At 36.4% G+C, this 21,202-nt stretch overlaps 1 protein-coding gene across 1 annotated transcript in view; it reads left to right on the top strand.

The window, feature by feature from the left end:
* CD79B (CD79b molecule) overlaps positions 1–3,625 on the top strand; it is a 127,674-nt gene extending 124,049 nt beyond the window's left edge. Inside the window, exons 6-7 of the mRNA XM_053694289.1 lie at positions 2,167–2,208; positions 3,280–3,625. Of these exons, the coding sequence (XP_053550264.1) occupies positions 2,167–2,208; positions 3,280–3,378 (141 nt within the window). The 3' untranslated portion in view covers positions 3,379–3,625. The remainder of the gene's footprint in view (positions 1–2,166; positions 2,209–3,279) is intronic.
* The last annotated feature ends 17,577 nt before the right edge of the window (positions 3,626–21,202 follow it).

The raw sequence follows: 21,202 nt of genomic DNA, 5'->3' as shown, positions 1-21,202 counted from the left end.
GCGTTTAGTGACATGGTATAAATAAAGTCGGTAAAAAGCCGAATAGACGCGAGATCAATGACTGTTGGTTAACAACAGTCCGATGCTCATCGCACCGTAATTGGTGCACGTCTTTTTGCTGGCTTTTTTTATAAATATGGAGATCGTATTCAGGTCCGCGGCCGCTATGTTAGGCGAGTGTATTGGTGCCGCTGAATTCAACAAAGTTGACGGCTTGATAGATATCCCCCTATGAGTTCAAATCAGCATGGTTTTATGAGTAATAGATCATGTCCAACTAATCTAATTAGATTCTTCGAAGAAACTAAGTAAAATATAGATAAAGGGGAATCAGTTAATGTGATATACTTGGATTTTGCAAAGGCGTTTGATACAGTGCCACATAAAAGATTAATGTACACAATTAAGGGACTGGGAATATCTGAAAATGTTAGCTCATGGATAAATAACTGGATAAAAGATAGGAAGCAACGAGTAGTAGTAAATGGATCATACTCAGATTACTCAGTAGAGTCCCCCAGGGATCAGTACTGGGCCCTGTTCTTTTTAATATTTCTATTAATGACTTGGAGCAAGGATTAAATAGCAACATCTCTATTTTGGCAGATGATGCAAAGTTGTGTAAGGTCATTAGGTCAGAGAAGGATGAAATTGCTTTACAAGGAGATCTACAAAAAATAAAACAAAGGGCAGATACATGGAAAATGAGATTTAATACTGGAAAATGCAAGGTTCTAAATTTTGAAAGTAAAAATAAGCTGGCAAACTAGATTTAGCCAAACAAAGGACGAAATGGATTTGGGAGTACTTATAGATAACAAGCAAAAGATGGGCCCACAATGCAGGGCAGTGCCTTCTAAGGCTAATAATATACTAGCATGTATTAAAAGTGGCATTGATTCAAGGGAGGAAAGCATAATTCTGTCGCTATATAAATCCCTGGTAAGACCTTGAGTATGGAGTGTACTTCTGTTGACCAATCTCAAAAAAAGACATTGCAGACTTAGAAAAATGTCAGAAAAGGGCCACAAAGCTAATAAGAGGAATGGAGAATTTAAGCTATGATGAGATGTTAGCCAAACTGGGTCTGTTTTCTCTAGAAAAAAGGGGTTTGAGAGGTGATATGATTAATTTATATAAAAATATTCAAGGCCTATATAGAGAGATGGCAGAAACTCTGTTTATTCCAAGAAAATTGTTTGTGACAAGAGGACACAATTTAAGGCTTGAGGGAAGGAGATTTAGTCCCCTGCAACGGAAAAGTTTTTTCCACTATAAGAGCAATACAATTGTGGAACTCAATACCTTTCAGAGCTTTCCAAACTTTTCATGTTGGTGACACACTTTTTAGACCTACATCATTTTGTGACACAGTAATTCAGTTGTACTAGCAAACAGGAGGTTAAACTAACTTGTTTTAAGAGATACGGACACATACATAAATTATATAATAACTAAATGTATTTACAAGTAACAGTAAGTATGTGCAAGAATTAAAAAAAAGTTTAATAACACCAATAGCTACTTACTATTTTAATGGGATGTATGAGGTTTATGGGATGAACACAGTTTCTGAATATTTGGTGGAATATTAGATAAAGACACTCGCATTTCATCATCAAGCAGCTGTTCCACTCACTGACTACACATGCAGTCACAAGCCAATTGAGGAGACTACACGTACAGTCAGGAGCCAATGTGCCATCAAAGCCACCAATGGGAATAGTTTCAGCTCCCACTGAGCTGCGCCAATAGGTTAAGATGATCTGTGACCCACTAGGTATGCATAGCAGGCAGGCAAAGCAAAAAAAAAGTCGGAAAGCAAAAAAAAAAATTACATTAAAAAAACTTTGTGCTGAAGCAGGGACACACCTACACACTGTCGCTGACACTAATGCGTCACGACACACAGTTTGGAAAGCATTTATAAATGGTTTGGATACAGTTCTAGCTAGAAACAAATTCAGGGATACGATTGCTGGTGTTAAATGGTCATTATCTCTTTTACTTTGAACCCTTTTATTTCTAATTTTGGAACTGCAATAATGAACATTTTTTTGTTGCTAGAAAATCCATTTCCAAAATGACTAATCATTGATAATATCCACTGTATAGCGGGATAAACTTTTGATAATAATGTTTTCTGTGTTTCTGTTTATTCACTAGAATAAGAGACGCAGTGTGACTCTGGAAGATCATACATATGAGGTAACACAAATTTATTACCTTCCCAGCATCAACATACAAACAAATAGGGTGAATTTCATTTTATTTCCCATTTCATGTTAAAGGGAAATGAACCCAGAATGTTTTGATTCAAACAGAAAATACAATTTTATACAACTTTCCAATTTACTTCTATGAGCTAATTTGCTTAATTCTCTTTATATTGTTTGTTTAATGTATTGTGCATCTATCAATCAAGGCTCCTGAGTCTACTTAGGTATCCTTTTAAACAAAGGATAGGAAGAGAAAAAAAAATTAGATAAAATTAAATTGGAACGTTGTTTAAAATCCCATACCCTATCTGAATCATGAAAGAAAAAAAACGCGTTTCATGTCCCTTTAACTATACAAAACTTATGAACCAGAAAGCAGATTTTGCAGGTACACTAAAGACATATTTTTGCAGCACTTCACGGCTGCAGAGTATTTTTGCCTCTGATTGAGCTTTTTTTTTTTTTGTTGCTTTAATCACAAAACAATCTATTTCTACAGAAAATTAAAATGCATTTTTTAAAAACTTGTGTTAATCCAACTATACCTTTGTTGCACCGTAATCATACCATAAATCCATCAGCACCCTAATACTACTGTACTCTAATTGGACCCTAATCCTACTATCTGATTACCCACATATTGGTTTAAATCTACCAATGAATTGCCATCCTATCATAAATCAATATGGACTGTAGTACCGCCCTCAATATACCTTCACTCAACAGTAGATCATCCCACACCTTAATTATACCATAAAAGGCCTGAACTCTGCAAATAACTTGATATGACTGTCTTCTAACAATAACCTTACATTTATCAGGACTCTAACCAAACCATAGGCTTGACAAATCCCATGACCCAGAGAGCTGTAGCTAATGTGATTTTACTTCTGGCTCCTACATTTTTGGGTTATTCTTTATATACTACACAAACACAATTTTATATTCTTGAATGTGGCTAACTCCATAATATTTATAATGGACTAACCCTACAATAATTTAGAAAGTTATAATGGAAATTTGGTTCTTATCTTGGGCAATCTTCTTTTCTTTTTTACAGGGACTAGAAATCGACCATACCGCAACATATGAAGATATTCTTACTGTGCGACTTGCATCAACAAAGCTCATGGTTGGTGAACATCCATGTCAGGAGTAGGAGATACGTGGTTTGGATGCCACAAATAAAAAAACACAAGGAGACTAGATTCATGATACCACAGAATCTTAACTGGAAAACTAGCACTTAAAATCTTTGATATTTTATTAAATTTTTATGTTTCATAAATATGTTTATATACAAAGATACAATTTGATTTTTAATTACAATATTATTATCATCTTTATAATAAGCATTGCAAGCAAAAAAAAAAAAAAAAAAAAGGAAAGGCATGTGCCCCATAATATGTAATATTAAAGGGACACTGAACCCAATTTTTTTCTTTCATGATTCAGATAGAGCATGCAATTTTAAGCAACTTTCTAATTATCTCCTGTTATCAATTTTTCTTCGTTCTCTTGGAATCTTTATTTGAAAATACAGGAATGTAAGCTTACAAGCCAACCCATCTTTGGTTCAGCACCTGGGTACAGCTTGCTGATTGGTGGTTAAATGTACCCACCAATCAGCAAGCGCTATCCAGGGTGCTGAACCAAAAATGCTCCGGCTTGTAAGCTTATATTCCTGCTTTTTCAAATAAAGATACCAAGAGAACGAAGAAAAAATAATAATAGGAGTAAATTAGAAAGTAGCTTATAATTGCATGTTCTTTCTGAATCATGAAAGAAAAAAACTGTGTTCAGTATCCCTTTAAGCCAGTGATTATGTATTTTTGAATAACTGAGGAATCCTTCATGTATATTAAGTAAGTGAATTATTCTGTAGGTAAAATAATCTATAGAACATGTTACATGTGTGCAATGTACTGGAGTGCATGCATAAATCAAGCTTGTGTAAAAGATTTTGAGATACTATATGTATGAAGTATGAAAGGGGTTGATATATTTTAAACATACGCAGGGTGCTAGCATATGCAGTAAACACTGGAATTTGCTCTGATTTCTATGCAAGGCGTTTGGATCCTTGAATTGTAATATATATGAAATTCCTAAACATGTGCATATAACTAAAGCATGAGGCAAAATACTGTGATATGGACACGGTCACTGGATGTGTAATATCTGGTATAGGAGCGGCCCCAGATAAAAATACAGGGTCCTGAAATGTTTACACAGTTCAATAATATACCGTAACTATTGCACATTACATGGAGCACGTTTGCTTTATGCTAGTTAGAGAGCAGTAGGACATTGGTGAAAATAATGAATACAGTTTATAGTGCAATACGTATCATTGGGCTCCCCTTACTTACATGTGATATTGAATTATAATTTATAGTAATAATTGAAGTTAAACCATTGACTGGTAATATTTTGCAGATGTGCGCTCAAGACTTGAGATCAGATGCATACCTGTACTTACAGACCACCTTATGCCATCTATAACCTTTAAACCTCAGATGAGACTTGTGCCTGATAACCCATTTGGTTCAGCTAAAAACTTAAGTGTAGCCTCAGATCCAAAGTGTGCTCTGCTACGACATTTGGTATTTCCATACAAGACCTCAGATCAGATGCATCTTCACTCTTCTTATGCCAGCTATAGGCCTACATGAAACATGGGTTGGTTATAATGATGAAGATATATTCTCTAGAGTATAGCAGGATAATTGACTAGTGGAGAATTATCAACTGTAAGAAAGATTTAATGAAATCCATTTCTAAGAGGTGTCCACCTATGTTGTTACATATTTTTGCATGTCTATGAAAGCTAAAATGAGCAAACTATACATAATTATATATACTGTATAAAAAATAATAATAATAAAAATTGCTCTATCACACTGTTTCCTACCACAAGTATTTTAGAGGTAAAAAAATAAACCTCATTGTACAGACAATCTGCTGTGTGAAGTTATAAAGCCTGCAATAGAATAAAAACTGGAGATTTAATTGCAGGAGTGGGTCTCTTTTTTTTTTTTTAGAAAAAGGGGATTAGACAGTTTTACAAATAAGAGATCATGACTAGTTGGAGAGATTCTGTAAGTGTGACTAGGGGTAGACTGTTTATAATCAGTGTTTGATAATAAAATTAAAATACATCTTCTTAATGTGACTGGGTTTTTTTAATATAGTTATATGTCTTGTCCTTGGGAACACAAATTGGTCTGATTCGGGGTGAGCTTCTCTGATTTGGGGAACAGGTGGTATTATTATGGAAAAGAGATGAGCTTATCTACATGGAATTTTCAGCCAGTGAGTCTTAAATTGATTAACTAGTGTGTTTGATATGGGGACAATTTTGTCCATCTTCCCATCTGTTTCCAACTTACAGAATGACTATTCATTTCAGTTGTAGGATTTTTGTCTTTATTTTAAATGTTCCCATGTATTTTTCTTCCCTCTCTCATCATTACTACAAACCAAATGTACTCATATAAGCTTGACTGGTAATTCTCTATCCTTTCTGTCGGTGGTGGCTGGTACATTGTCCCTTCAAATGTCTCCAAATACAATTATTATTATTATTATGTTTTTACTTAATTTTTTATTTTTTAGTCTCTTAATTATTATCTGTACATTTTTTAGGTAGTGCAATTTTATTTTAATGTTTGTGCTTTTCTAAATGGAATAACGGATCCTTAAAATATCACCTTAAAAACACCTTTTATTTCCCTTAGTTTTTATTCCTTTCACCTTTATGAGCAAATCTTAAACTGCCCCATGCAGAAATGTTATTTGTAGACTCTCCTTTTCCTGTGCCTTAAATGTAAAGTTTTTATTAAGACATGGACAGCAATAGTTCACAGCCCTATTTAATAAAACAGGGGAGTAGTACATCTATCAGCTTACAAGCTTACAATAGTTGAAGCTGGACAATCACATTCCAGGTGAACTCTCACTGTAAGCTATGTAAGGCTTATGGGTATACAGTACATGTGTCTATGAGGTGTAATTTCTTTATTGTAAAAAAAATATTGTGTTGAATGTTGGGGAGTTTTTGCTTTAAAAACAAGATTAACAGTACAGGATATTAAAGTCTGGCATAAAATGAGTGAGTTTTGAAACATATTTAACACTGTAAAACATGTTTTGTAAAAAGGCACCATTTCTGAAATTGAACCTGGGGATGGGCAATTGTGCTGAAAGTGTAATTCGCTTGGTAGAATGAATAGTCCTGTGTACTTTCGTTTTGGAGAGTAGAATGCTGATAAGAATGAAAATATATTAAAATTAGTTAATCAAATATTATTTCTGATTTTTGAATGTTACTTTCATTTTCAAATGTTCATAATTAGATCAAATATCCACATTCGAAATTTCGAATATACCAAATACTATTCAGAAGTTCAATAGGTCATGTGGTAGGGAATTTAGTAAATTGATACATAATAGATACAAATATATTAATTTGAATGTTTCTATTTCAAATATTGTATAATTGCAAATGTGTTAAAATTCATTTCATTTTTTGAATGTTGCAAAACATTCACCCCTCCATAATTGAAACTAATGAGTTGCTTCTTCCTAATTGTACCAACCAAATTTGTGTGTTACCAATGATCCATTTTACCTGCTGGAGTGTATTAAAGGAACAGTTACAAATGTAACTTTTTCATATTTTCAGCTCTGTTGACTTTGCAATAAAATAAAAACACAAACACAGAGATGATCAAAACATAATGGGAAATCCATCAACTGAATATGCCCCATTGCATAATATTTGCAATTAAGATATGGATTGGTGGGAGAAAAAACTAATATACATTTCTTTCATGTTATTAACAAGAGTCCATGAGCTAGTGACGTATGGGATATACATTCCTACCAGGAGGGGCAAAGTTTCCCAAACCTCAAAATGCCTATAAATACACCCCTCACCACACCCACAATTCAGTTTTACAAACTCTGCCTCCGATGGAGGTGGTGAAGTAAGTTTGTGCTAGATTCTACGTTGATATGCGATTCGCAGCAGGCTGAAGCCCGGTTTTCCTTTCAGAGTGCAGTGAATGTCAGAGGGATGTGAAGAGAGTATTGCCTATTTGAATACAATGGTCTTCCTCTAGGGGATCTATTTCATAGGTTCTCTGTTATCGGTCGTAGAGATTTCTTCTCCTACCTCCCTTTTCAGATCGACGATATACTCTTATATACCATTACCTCTACTGATTCTCGTTTCAGTACTGGTTTGGCTATCTACTATATGTAGATGAGTGTCTTAGGGTAAGTAAGTCTTATTTTATTTACGACACTCTAAGCTATGGTTGGGCACTTTATATGTAAAGTTCTAAATATATGTGTTTAAACTTATATTTTCCATGATTCAGGATAATCAGTATTCCTTCATTCAGACTGTCAGTTTCATTATTTGGGATAATGCATATGAATAAATATTTTTTCTTACCTTAAAAATTTTCAATTGACTTTTTTCCCTGCGGGCTGTTAGGCTCGCGGGGGCTGAAAATGCTTAAATTTATTGCGTCATTCTTGGCACAAACTTTTTTTGGCGCAAGATTTTGTCATTTCCGGCGCCCTAGTTGACGTCGGAAGTTTGTTCGAAGTTGCGTCATTTTTTACGTATATGTGTTACAGACGTTTTTTTGCGCCAAAAAATTTGGGCGTGGTTTTTTTCGGTGTCAGAGGATGTGGCGTCATACTTGGCGCCAAAAAATATGGGCGTTGTTCTTGGCGCCAATAATGTGGGCGTCATACTTGGCGCCAAAAAATGTGGGCATCATTCTTGTCTCCACCTTTTTTTCACATTATTTAAGTCTCACTTTTTCATTGCTTCTGGTTGCTAGAGGCTTGTTTATTTGGCATTTTTTCCCATTCCTGAAACTGTCATTTAAGGAATTTGATAATTTTGCTTTATATGTTGTTTTTTCTATTACATATTGCAAGATGTCTCAACCTGACCCTGGATCAGAATCTACTTCTGGAAAGACGCTGCCTGATGCTGGTTCTACCAAAGTTAAGTGCATTTGTTGTAAACTTTTGGTATCTGTTCCTCCGGCTGTAGTTTGTGTTAGTTGTCATGATAAACTTTCTAACGCAGATAGTGTCTCCATTAGTAATAATCCTTTACCTGTTGTTTTTCCTTCAACATCTAATGCTCAGGATGTCCCTGTTAATGTAAAAGAATTTGTTTCTAATTCTATTAGGAAGGCTCTGTCTGTTATTCCTCCTTCCAGTAAACGTAAAAGGTCTTTTAAAACTTCTCATATTTCAGATGAATTTTTTAAGTGACCGCCATCATTCTGACTTATCTGTTTCTGATGAGGATCTATCTGGTTCAGAAGATTCTGTCTCAGATATTGACACTGATAAATCTTCGTATTTATTTAAGATGGAGTTTATTCGTTCTTTAATGAAAGAAGTGTTGATTGCATTAGATATGGAGGAGTCTAGTCCTCTTGATACTAAATCTACTAAGCGTTTAAATTAGTTTTTTAAACCTCATGTAGTTATTCCAGAAGTTTTTCCAGTTCCTGATGCTATTTCAGAAGTAATTTCTAGGGAATGGAATAGTCTGGGTACTTCATTTACTCCTTCTCCAAGGTTTAAGAAATTGTACCCTGTGCCATCTGATAGATTAGAATTTTGGGACAAAATCCCTAAAGTTGATGGGGCTATTTCTACTCTTGCTAAACGTACTACTATTCCTACGGAGGATAGTACTTCCTTTAAGGATCCTTTAGATAGGAAGCTTGAATCCTTTCTAAGGAGAGCTTATTTATGTTCAGGTAATCTTCTTAGACATGCTATTTCTTTGGCTGATGTTGCTGCAGCTTCCACTTTCTGGTTGGAGGCTTTAGCGCAACAAGTGTCAGACCATAATGCTTATAGCATTGTTAAACTTCTTCAACATGCTAATAACTTTATTTGTGATGCCATTTTTGATATCATTAGAATTGATGTCAGGTATATGTTTTTAGCTATTTTAGCTAGAAGAGCTTTATGGCTTAAATCTTGGAATGCAGATATGACTTCTAAGTCAACTTTGCTTTCTCTTTCTTTCCAAGGTAATAAATTATTTGGTTCACAGTTGGATTCTATTATTTCAACTGTTACTGGGGGGAAAGGAACCTTTTTGCCTCAGGACAAAAAATCTAAAGGTAAATACAGGGCTGCTAATCGTTTTCGTTCCAGCTGGTAGGGGGCAGGTTACGATTTTTCAAAGATATTTGGATCAATTCGATTCACAGTCTTTGGATTCACAAGGGTACAGAATAGGTTTCAAGGTAAGGCCGCCTGTGAGAAGATTTTTTCTCTCACGCATTCCAGTAAACCCAGTGAAGGCTCAGGCGTTTCTGAAATGTGTTTCAGACCTAGAGTTGGCTGGGGTAATTGTGCCAGTTCCAGTTCTGGAACAGGGTCTGGGGCTTTACTCAAATCTATTCATTGTACCAAAGAAGGAGAATTCCTTCAGACCAGTTCTGGATCTAAAAATATTGAATCGTTATGTAAGGATACCAAAATTCAAAATGGTGACTATAAGGACTATTCTGCCTTTTGTTCAGCAAGGGCATTATATGTCTACAATAGACTTACAGGATGCATATCTTCATACTCCAATTCATCCAGATCACTATCAGTTCCTGAGATTCTCTTTTCTAGACAAGCATTACCAGTTTGTTGAGCTTCCGTTTGGCCTAGCAACAGCTCCAAGGATCTTTTCAAAGGTTCTCGGTGCCCTTCTCTCTGTAATCAGAGAACAGGGTATTGCGGTATTTCCTTATTTGGACGATATCTTGGTACTTGCTCAGTCTTTACATTCTGCAGAATCTCATACGAATCAACGTGTGTTGTTTCTTCAAAGACATAGTTGGAGGATCAATTTACCAAAGAGTTCCTTGATTCCTCAGACAAAGGTAACCTTTTTGGGTTTTCAAATAGATTCAGTGTCCATAACTTTGTCTCTAACAGAAAAGAGATGTCTGAAGTTGGTTTCAGCTTGTCGAATCCTTCAGTCTCAATCATTCCCTTCGGTAGCTTTGTGCATGGAAATTCTAGGTCTCATGACTGCTGCATCAGATGCGATCCCCTTTGCTCGCTTTCACATGAGACCTCTCCAGCTTTGTATGCTGAACCAGTGGTGCAGGGATTATACAAAGATATCACAATTAATATCCTTAAATCCCAATGTTCGATCTTCTCTGACTTGGTGGTTGAATCACCATCGTTTAATTCAAGGGGCCTCTTTTGTTCGTCCAACCTGGACTGTGATCTCAACAGATGCGAGTCTTTCAGGTTGGGGAGCTGTATGGGGATCTCTGACAGCGCAGGGGGTTTGGGAATTTCAGGAGGCAAAATTACCAATCAACATTTTGGAAATCCGTGCGATTTTCAGAGCTCTTCAGTTCTGGCCTCTTCTGAAGAGAGAATTGTTTATTTGTTTTCAGACAGACAATGTCACAACCGTGGCATATGTCAATCATCAAGGTGGGACTCACAGTCCTCAAGCTATGAAAGAAGTATCTTGGATACTTGTATGGGCGGAAGCCAGCTCCTGTCTAATCTCTGTGGTTCACATCCCAGGTGTAGACAATTGGGAAGCGGATTATCTCAGTCCCCAGACGTTACATCCGGGCGAATGGTCTCTTCACCCAGAGGTTTTTCTTCAGATTGTTCAAATCTGGGGACTTCCAGAAATAGATCTGATGGCCTCTCATCTAAACAAGAAACTTCCCAGTTATCTGTCCAGATCCAGGGATCCTCAGGCGGAAGCAGTGGACGCCTTGTCGCTTCCTTGGAATTATCAACCTGCTTATATCTTTCCGCCTCTAGTTCTTCTTCCAAAAGTGATTTCCAAAATTCTAATGGAACGTTCGTTTGTATTGCTGGTGGCTCCAGCATGGCCTCACAGGTTTTGGTATGCGGATCTCGTTCGGATGGCAAGTTGCCAACCTTGGACACTTCCGTTAAGACCAGACCTTCTATCTCAAGGCCCATTTTTCCATCAGGATCTCAAATCATTAAATTTGAAGGTATGGAGATTGAACGCCTGATTCTTAGTCATAGAGGTTTCTCTGACTCAGTGATTAATACTATGTTGCAGGCTCGTAAATCTGTGTCTAGAAAGATTTATTACCTAGTCTGGAAGACTTTCATTTCTTGGTGTTCTTCTCATAAATTCTCTTGGCATTCTTTTAGAATTCCTAGAATTTTGCAGTTTCTTCAGGATGGTTTGGATAAGGGTTTGTCTGCAAGCTCTTTGAAAGGTCAAATCTCTGCTCTTTCTGTTCTTTTTCACAGAAAGATTGCTAATCATCCTGATATTTGTGGTTTTGTACAGGCTTTGGTTTGCATCAAGCCTGTCATTAAGTCAATCTCTCCTCCTTGGAGTCTTAATTTGGTTTTGAGGGCTTTACAGGCTCCTCTGTTTGAGCCTATGCATTCTCTGGATATTAAATTACTTTCTTGGAAAGTTTTGTTCCTTTTGGCCATCTCTTCTGCTGAAGAGTTTCTGAGTTATCTGCTCTTTCTTGTGAATCTCCTTTTCTGATTTTTCATCAGGATAAGGCGGTATTGCGGACTTCATTTAAATTTTTACCTAAGGTTGTGAATTCTAACAACATTAGTAGAGAGATTGTTGTCCCTTCATTGTGTCCTAATCCTAAGAATTCTATGGCGAAATCTTTACATTCTTTGAATGTATTAAGAGCATTGAAATATTATGTTGAAGCTACTAAAGGTTTTAGAAAGACTTCTAGTCTATTTGTTATCTTTTCTGGTTCCAGGAAAGGTCAGAAGGCTTCTGCTATTTCCTTGGCATCTTGGTTAAAGTCCTTAATTCATCATGCTTATGTAGAGTCGGGTAAATCCCCGCCTCAAAGGATTACGGCTCATTCTACTAGGTCAGTTTCTACTTCCTGGGCTTTTAGGAATGAAGCTTCTGTTGATCAAATTTGCAAAGCAGCAACTTGGTCTTCTTTGCATACTTTTACTAAATTCTACCATTTTTATGTTTTTTCTTCTTCTGAAGCAGTTTTTGGTAGAAAGGTACTTCAGGCAGCTGTTTCAGTTTGATTCTTCTGCTTATAATTTCAGTTTTTTTCCATTATGAGATTAAAACGTTTTTGATTTGGGTTGTGGATTATTTTCTCAGCGGAATTGGCTATCTTCATTTTATCCCTCCCTCTCTAGTGACTCTTGCATGGAAGTTCCACATCTTGGGTATCTGCTATCCCATACGTCACTAGCTCATGGACTCTTGCTAATTACATGAAAGAAAACATAATTTATGTAACAACTTACCTGATAAATTCATTTCTTTCATATTAGCAAGAGTCCATGAGGCCCACCCTTTTTTGTGGTGGTTATGATTTTTTAGTATAAAGCACAATTTTTCCAATTCCTTATTTTTAATGCTTTCGCTCCTTTCTTATCACCCCACTTCTTGGCTATTCGTTAAACTGAATTGTGGGTGTGGTGAGGGGTGTATTTATAGGCATTTTGAGGTTTGGGAAACTTTGCCCCTCCTGGTAGGAATGTATATCCCATACATCACTAGCTCATGGACTCTTGCTAATATGAAATAAATGAATTTATCAGGTAAGTTCTTACATAAATTATGTTTTTTCTTTTTTTTTTTTCTCTCTGATTTTGGATCAACACTAAGAGGTGCACAATTTGCCATGTGTATCTGGCTGTGTTATCTAATAAAGTAATAACATATAAAAAAGCATACAACATTGGAAGAGAGACATGCAAGTTAGCAATATAAATATAAAGGATATATGGACTGAAGATTCCTAGTAATCCAAATAGTGAAATTGCAGATTACCTTGGTGGGAAAAAAGAGCTTTGATAGTGAAGTTTGTTTATGTTGGTTGATTGCATTTGAAAACCATTAGACAACTGGGTTTTTATGGGGCTGTTGAATGGATTGGAGTGGGTTTGAAAAGGAAAAGCCAGTGATAACCTATCCAATAAGTATCAGAAGGGCAGTTGAGTGAATTATGATCAAGTGTTTACTACTTTTTATTAACATATTCTGGCTGTTAAACACTAATTAACCCTTTGAGTGCTAAGCACTTTCCCACCTGGGTGCTAAGCACATTTGAGGGGTTTTTTAATTTTAAATTTTTTCAAATATAATTTTTTTAACTTTTTTTTTCTTTTCAGATCCCTAAGACTTATACCATTAGAAATGATAGGCGATTACCTTTCCAACGGTGGGTCTTGGGGGTCTGTAGCTGCTTAGATGCCTAAGATACAGGCTTCTAAGCAGCATGCCCCCTTTCCCTATATTGTCCATTGTCTTTTTTTAATAAAGTTACACGGTGACGTCATCACGTCATTGCGCGTGATGTCACCACGCATAACGTATGCAGGCTCGATCGCCGGGGTAGGAGTGGGTGGGAGCCCTCAGATCTCCCTCAAGGCGGGAGAGTGCTAGCGACAACTCTGAGCCATCGTTAGCACCAGAGTGGGAAACTCTGCGACGGCTCAGAGTCGTCGTTAGCACTCAAGGGGTTAAGGAAAAGTAATCAAACTAATTATTCTAAATGAGTAGAATTTGTCCCAGGAATGCTTCCAGTCTTGTGAATTCAATTCTGCTTTTGCCTCTTTAAATTGAACTGAGGTATATTAAATACAAAAGGGAATAACTTACAATATTAAAAAACAAATTGTATAATGAATTATTGGCATTATTGGCATCCTTGGCTAAATTAATTTCCTACTCTCCCCCTCCTGCACGTATCAGTACCTACCTCCAATCTCATCTGTCTCCTTCTCCTCCTTTAAAGTCCACTGTATCCGCCTCCCCCCCCCCCTCCCTCTGAGTGGCAGTCATCTATCGCCCTCCTGGACCAACCTCCCAGTTCCTTGACAACTTTGCCCCCTGGCTTCCTCACTTTCTCACTACAAATATACCAATGCTAATTCTTGGGGACTTCAACATTCCCATTGACAACCCATATGCCCCTGCTGCCTCTAAACGTCTTTCACTCAATTCCTCCTTTAGCTTCTCACAATCCACCCTATTCCCTACTCACCATGATGGACAATCCATAGATCTGGTATTTTCCTACCTCTGCTCTATTTCTGTCCTAACGTGTCACCCTTTTCCCATTTCAGACCATCACCTGGTCACCTATAATATTAATGCAACAGCTAAACCCACTTCTCCATCCCGTTCCCACACCTCCAGAAATCTACACGTTGTGGATCCGCTCCAATTTTCAAAAATCATTCAAGATCTCTCTCACACTTCCACTATAACCTGCCCTGATCTCGCTACAGCCCACTATAACAAAACACTCTCCTCTGCACTAGAAAAACTTGCTCCTCCCCAACTGCGTAAAACATCACGCCATCAGTTACAGCCATAGCACTCTCAGCAAACACGCTATTTGCAAAAATACTCCCGTACTGCTGAGCATGTCTGGAGGAAAACTCACTCAGAACAACCTGATTTCATTCACCATAAGTTTATTCTTCATTCATATACTTCTGCCCTTCACTTAGCCAAGCAAACCTACTTCTCTTCTCTCATATCTACTCTTTCCACAAACCCTAAATGACTCTTCTCTACCTTTAACTCTCTATCCACCTACTCCACCCCCTCCGTCTGTCTTTAGTGCTCAAGACCTGGCTGACTACTTTCTAAACAAAACACATACTATACGAAGCAATATCCCAACACCAACCTGCAATCTTCCAACTCCAGGTCCAGTTACTCCCTCCGCCACCCTCCACATCTTCCATCCAGCCACTAAGAATGAAGTTTCTTCATTACTATCTTCCTCACGTCTCACTACCTGCCCGCTCGACCCTATCCCTTCCCAACTAATACTCTCCCTGTCTTTCACCCTCACTCCTGCTCCTACTCACATCTTCAACCTATCTCTCTCTACCGGTTCATTCCCATCTTCTTTCAAATATGCAAAGGTCACTCCCATACTCAAAAAACCCTCCCTTGACCTTAATTCTCCTGAAAGCTACCGCCCCACATCACTGCTTCGACTAACATCAAAACTCCTCGAAAAAATAGTTTACAACCACCTAACCCATTTCCTGTCCACCAACTCTTTGCTTGACCCCCTGCAATCTGGATTCCGCCCCAAACACTCAACTGAGACTGCCCTTACCAAGTTTACTAATGATCTTCTTTCTGCTAAAAGCAATGGTCACTACTCTATATTTATCTTACTTGACCTCTCAGCTGCCTTTGGCACAGTTGACCACCCCCTCCTCCTACAGACCCTTAGCTCTTTTGGCCTCTGTGACACTGCTCTTTCTTGGATGCACTCTTATCTTTCTCACAGGTCTTTTTCTGTGTCATTTGCTGGTGACTCCTCCTCTCCAATGCCTCTGTCTGTTGGAGTACCTCAAGGATCAGTTCTGGGTCCTCTACTCTTCTCCATTTATACTTCTTCACTGGGTAAACTTATCAACAGTTATGACTTCAAATATCACCCCTATGCTGATGACACCCAGATCTACCTCTCCACCCCTGCTCTCCCTCTGTCTTTTCTCATGTCAGCAACTGCTTATCTGGTATTTCTTCCTGGATGGCCTCTCACCACCTAAAGATTAACATGTCCAAGACTGAGCTCCTCCTAATCCCCCTTCTAGCTCTACGCCGACTTCTGACTTTTCTATCCCTGTCAACGACATCACCATCTCCTCATCGCCCCAAGTTCACTGCCTTGGAGTTACACTTAACTCAAATCTATCCTTCATACCCCACATCCAATCGCTTTCCTCATCCTGCCGCAACCACCTACGCAATATTTCCAAGATTCACACTTTTCTTAGTGTTATTACTACAAAGAAAATACTCCACTCCCTTGTTATTTCCCGACTTGACTACTGCAATAACCTACTTATTGGCCTCCCTCTCTCCCACCTCTTCCCTCTTCATTCCATCCTAAATGCCTCTGCAAGGCTAATCCACCTTTCCCGTCACTCTGTATCTGCTGCACCTCTCTGCAAGTTCCTTCATTGGCTCCCCATTCACAGCATAATTAAATTCAAAATCCTCACCCTTACATACAAAGCTCTCACCAATGCCGCTCCCCGCTACCTATACTCTCTAGTCAACTAGTATACTCCAGCCCATCCACTAAGATCCAACAATGACCTGCTCCTTGCATCTTCGACCATCACCTCTTCCCATTCTAGACTACAGGACTTCTGTCGTGCAGAACCTACCTTCTGAAACACTCTACCTCGTGCTGTCAGGCTTTCCCCTAATCTTTCTTTATTTAAATGCTCCCTGAAGACTTTTTTGTTCAGAGAAGCCTACCACCCAACTCAGTAATAAATTAATTCCACTCACCTAATAGTTCCCTCATCTAACTCTGTATTAACATCTTGCTCACTCTTGCAGTCCTCACCTCCTGTTTCTCAACCTCCTACCCTTCTAGATTGTAAGTTCCCACAGGAATAGGGCACTCAATTCCTCCTGTATGTGTATGTAAAATTTTGTCTTGTCTCTTACAAGTTTTATATCACTGTCTTATCTAAATGAATAGTACTCATGGACAGCACTGCGGATTATGTTGGCACTTTAAATAAAGTATAATAAATAATAATAATCTTAGCTCCAGAGGGGTCAATAAATACCACAGCTCAGCAAACAGTTTTTACACCAATGGAATTATAATATTTGATCATATCAATAGTTGATCATATCAATATTTCATACACACATAGAATAGGTATCATTGTTTTGTGCTATATACTGTACTTTATCAAAGTGCTAACACATCTTATTTTACCATATGAGCATCACATTATACCAGGCGTGGTTCTACACTTTTAAAAGTTTATTTTAAAGCTATATATCAATGTTAAAGGGTACTGGTAGGGGGCTCATCTTCTACTACCCATTCTTACCATTTTTTATTCCCTTCTTCTGCCTTTATATACATACAGAATTCCCTTCTGGCCAAGTAAACTAGGCACCACCTTGCAAATTGGCACCTTTGAAGTTTGGGGTACTACAGTAACAAAAAGGGGTACATTGCATGTCCCTTGAACATTCACTGCATTATACTTAACATATGTGTCACAGAAACCATACTAAAATAGACAAGGACCACAAGCTCCATTATTTAAGAGTTCATAATAATATAGTGAAAATATTGCGCATTTGTTCCTAAGGATAAATCTGTGATAGTGGCGTACTGTTTTTCTTAGAAGCACCAACATATATTCTCATTTGCAGCATTTGGGGATGTTCTATTTTTAAATCCTATAATTCTATACAAATAACTAGTAAAATGTGAGTCAGTAACTGATCCAGTGTATCCTTTTCATAACAAATATCAGAGGCCAGATGAGGGTATAAACTAACATGTTTCCATGTTATGGAGATGATAAATGTCAAAACTCTTTATACATATTGATGCCCATCACACGGCAAAGTTTTCATATATGTATAAGTTGTGTCCATGCATCCGTAGTAACTGGAAAATGATCCTCATTCCTAGTAATGAATTCATGTATATAAAATGGCACAAACTGAGCCTCTTCCATACTTCAACCAAGCCACAGACCTCCGACATCTAACGCACCGGTAAAAAGTTTCAGTGAATATGATTCCTGGTATGTATTTTTTTATTGCTAATTATATAATGCTTAACATCCACATAGAGGGAAGTACAGAGTTATATGTTTTGCTCTGAGTAACCTAGGAATTGAAGATGTTACTATAGATAGTAGACTATAGATGATCTGACTTCTTAACAACAAACTAGATAGCATTGCAGTAGATTACATTAATATCTTGAATGGTACATGCCAGGACATAATGTTAATTTACATTATTTTCACATGTACTACAATGAACATGTCTAGATTATAATGTTAATGCCGACACATGGCTAGAACCTTTTATTGTGTGTTCCCCATATAAACTTCAAATACTATGTAACAGCAACCAATTGTTGGTCAAGACCCACCTTATGAAAGCAGATTCTACAAATACTTGTGCTTAAAAGCTTATGATCTTAGTACTGCCTTTAGGTTAAATGCTGCCTCAGGTAAGATCATGAGTTTGCTTGAACAAATTGAACATATACTGGATATTTGTATGTGTCTCTAAAGAAGTGTTTTTTTTTTTACATTTTTAACTTATGTATATATTTTTTTTTATTGCAGCCAGACTTCTTTCTTTTCTTCATATTTGTATATTTTTAATTCACAGAGAACAATTAGCAGTTTTATGAAGCAGATAGCTAGTAGCCCTTCCAATTGTAATGTTTTGCAACTTGAAGACTTTAATGAAGATTTCAGTTCACACTACCAACTGTTACATTAAAAATGAAGGTTACCTAGGCCTCTGTGAAAAGTCAGTATAAGGTATCACTCAAAATGTATTTATTCTTACAAAAATCAGATAGGTTGACTCTCAACCAACAGATGACGGCTTCACATCTGGTGTTTGAACTTTTGGTAACAGTATTTACTTTCCTGGTTTCTAAAAAGGAAATACAGTTATTCAACATGTTAAACATTATTCAGCATGTATCTGTGCCATTGTATAGCTGACTAGTAATAATTCACGTAGAATACAATGCAATTCTGGAAACCAGATTTCCATCTCCAAAAGGACATATATAAAAATTTTCAGAAATGGCTGCTAAAACAAAACCTACAGAGAATGACTCCATGGCCTTGATATGAATGATTTGAAGTTGAAGAGCAGGGGATGGAGCAACACAACAGAATTGTGTAAATGTATTTAATAAAGCTAAAACAGACACTTTAGAAATTAATTACAACCAAAACAATGTATGCAACAAAATTTGTAGAATCAAATATAAAATACATTTGTAGGCAAATTATAGGTTGTGATGAGGATTATTTCAACTTTAGAACATGATTCTATACTACAAATAGATAGCACATTTAAAGACACAACAGCATTATATATAGTTATTAGCATAATACACTATTTAGCATAACACATAAACTAAAGCTGTTGCTAATAAATTAAACCATGTCCATACTTTTCAATATTAAAAAATTATATATTTTATACCGTACATTCATTTGCATATCACATTATGTGTGTGTGTAAATTTCCAAGAACAACATTTTGGTTATATGTATGTAGCTCATAGGTTGATAATTTTACTCTGATACTAGCATTGCATGTAAAGAGTTTTAGATCATATGTGCCTGTGAAATTTACAAATTGTGCTACATACGGCCAAGTGCCAACAGCAATCATATTTAAAGTAGGTGTTTGAAACAGAGTAATAATTTTGGCTATTTTCATTTGAACTTGGAAAGTATAATGCTATTGTTATACTTTTATCCCTAGTACATTATGTTTTCCTTCTCTTTTTTTAGTAATATTTTTCTAATCTAATGCTCTGTTTTTCTAGAGTACAATTCAGGATTTAAAAATTTATTTACAATGAAATTTAAACACAAAGTTGAATAGACCTTTTTATATGTATATTATTTTTATATGTTTACAAAACTAGGATCAATTCAATTCCATCACACATCTCATGCAAATTGTCTTCCACGGTATTACTGGCTTTTCAAATTCAAAGCTATTCTAATACATTTGAAAATCTTGTGATACGCCCATAAGGTTTTCAAATGCATTAGTAGAACAATAATATCCTATTTACCTTGCATAGTGTCAATAAAACAATTCATGTGATCCATCATGAAACATTTATGAGTAGCTTTTTACTGGATTTTATGACTTTTCAAATTCAACAGCCATGACTTATTGAAAACATTTTATCCTGTTTCAAGCAGGTATCTTGGTGTTTGAATTTTTCTTCTGTGCTTTTATGTGTACACTAAGTTCATATTAAATAGTTTTTTTTTTAAAAAATAGCTTGTCAGATTTTTAAATTATGAAACTTGTATGTATAAATAGGTGTTAAGATGTTAAGAAAGATTAATTATAACAAAATGCTCAAAACCATTTGAAATTGTTAATTGCATACACCATAGATTGATGTTACTGGTTTAGAAAAAAAATACATAACCAAATATTTGAGAGAGTCATTATAATTAATAAATTAGCCATCATGTTTATCTTTTGCTTTGGATGAATTTCATAAAGGTTTTCATTTAAGTAACTAGATTTTTCTTTTATGTTGTTTATTAACCTGAGCAGTTTTAATAATTCAAGCAATGGCTCTTTTACATCAGTTTAGAAAAAAATTGTGCAAGTTGCCACACAATGCGTCAGCACAGATCTTCTGATGGATTGCAGGGGACTCTTGGGATAAAATATTTGTATGCTACATTATAATGTAGCTATCACTTTTGTACCTTGAAAACAATCACACTTACTTTGTTAGTTTATTTCTTGTGTTCTCACTAACAAATAAAGATAACCTACCCAATGTTGTACTCTTTCAAGAGAGTTAGACTGTTTACACATAAAGAGAATACCTATATTATGTTCCAGCCATAACAACATTTATTTCTAATTTTATTCTAGGTACTTTTTGAACTAACCATTAAATATACCTGTGATGCTGGTAAATCACAGCTGACTAGCACCCCTGTCTGTCTTCCAAACAACAGGAGTTTTTGTACTTACAAAAGCTGTGTCTACAAGACAGAATTTTTACAACCAAGCACATACTGAACCTACCTCTACTGTAACTTTGCCAAAATGTGATATTTTCTATTTTAGTATACAAACTTAAGAGTAAAGAGGCTAAAAGAGTATAGCAAATAAAAGCACAGACTAATGTGATCGAATTAGAAATATAGAACTGTTATATTGATGACATCATTTATGCATTCACAGAGCAGAGAGATCAGCTCAAGTAATCTTCACTATCAGAATAAGGGTAACCGTAACTATGAAATCATTTAGATAGTAGGCTATTTATAATAGTTGGCCCACCTATGTTAGACAAATAGTAACCAGTAAGTTGTCTCTGAGCAGAAAACCTATATATTTTTTCTTGTACACTAAGAGA

The sequence above is a fragment of the Bombina bombina genome, chromosome 1 (genome assembly GCF_027579735.1).
Source record: "Bombina bombina isolate aBomBom1 chromosome 1, aBomBom1.pri, whole genome shotgun sequence".
In the NCBI taxonomy this organism is placed as follows: Eukaryota; Metazoa; Chordata; class Amphibia; order Anura; family Bombinatoridae; genus Bombina; species Bombina bombina.
The sequence above is the reverse complement of the archived record's forward strand: the minus strand, read 5'-3'. Positions and strand labels throughout refer to the sequence as shown.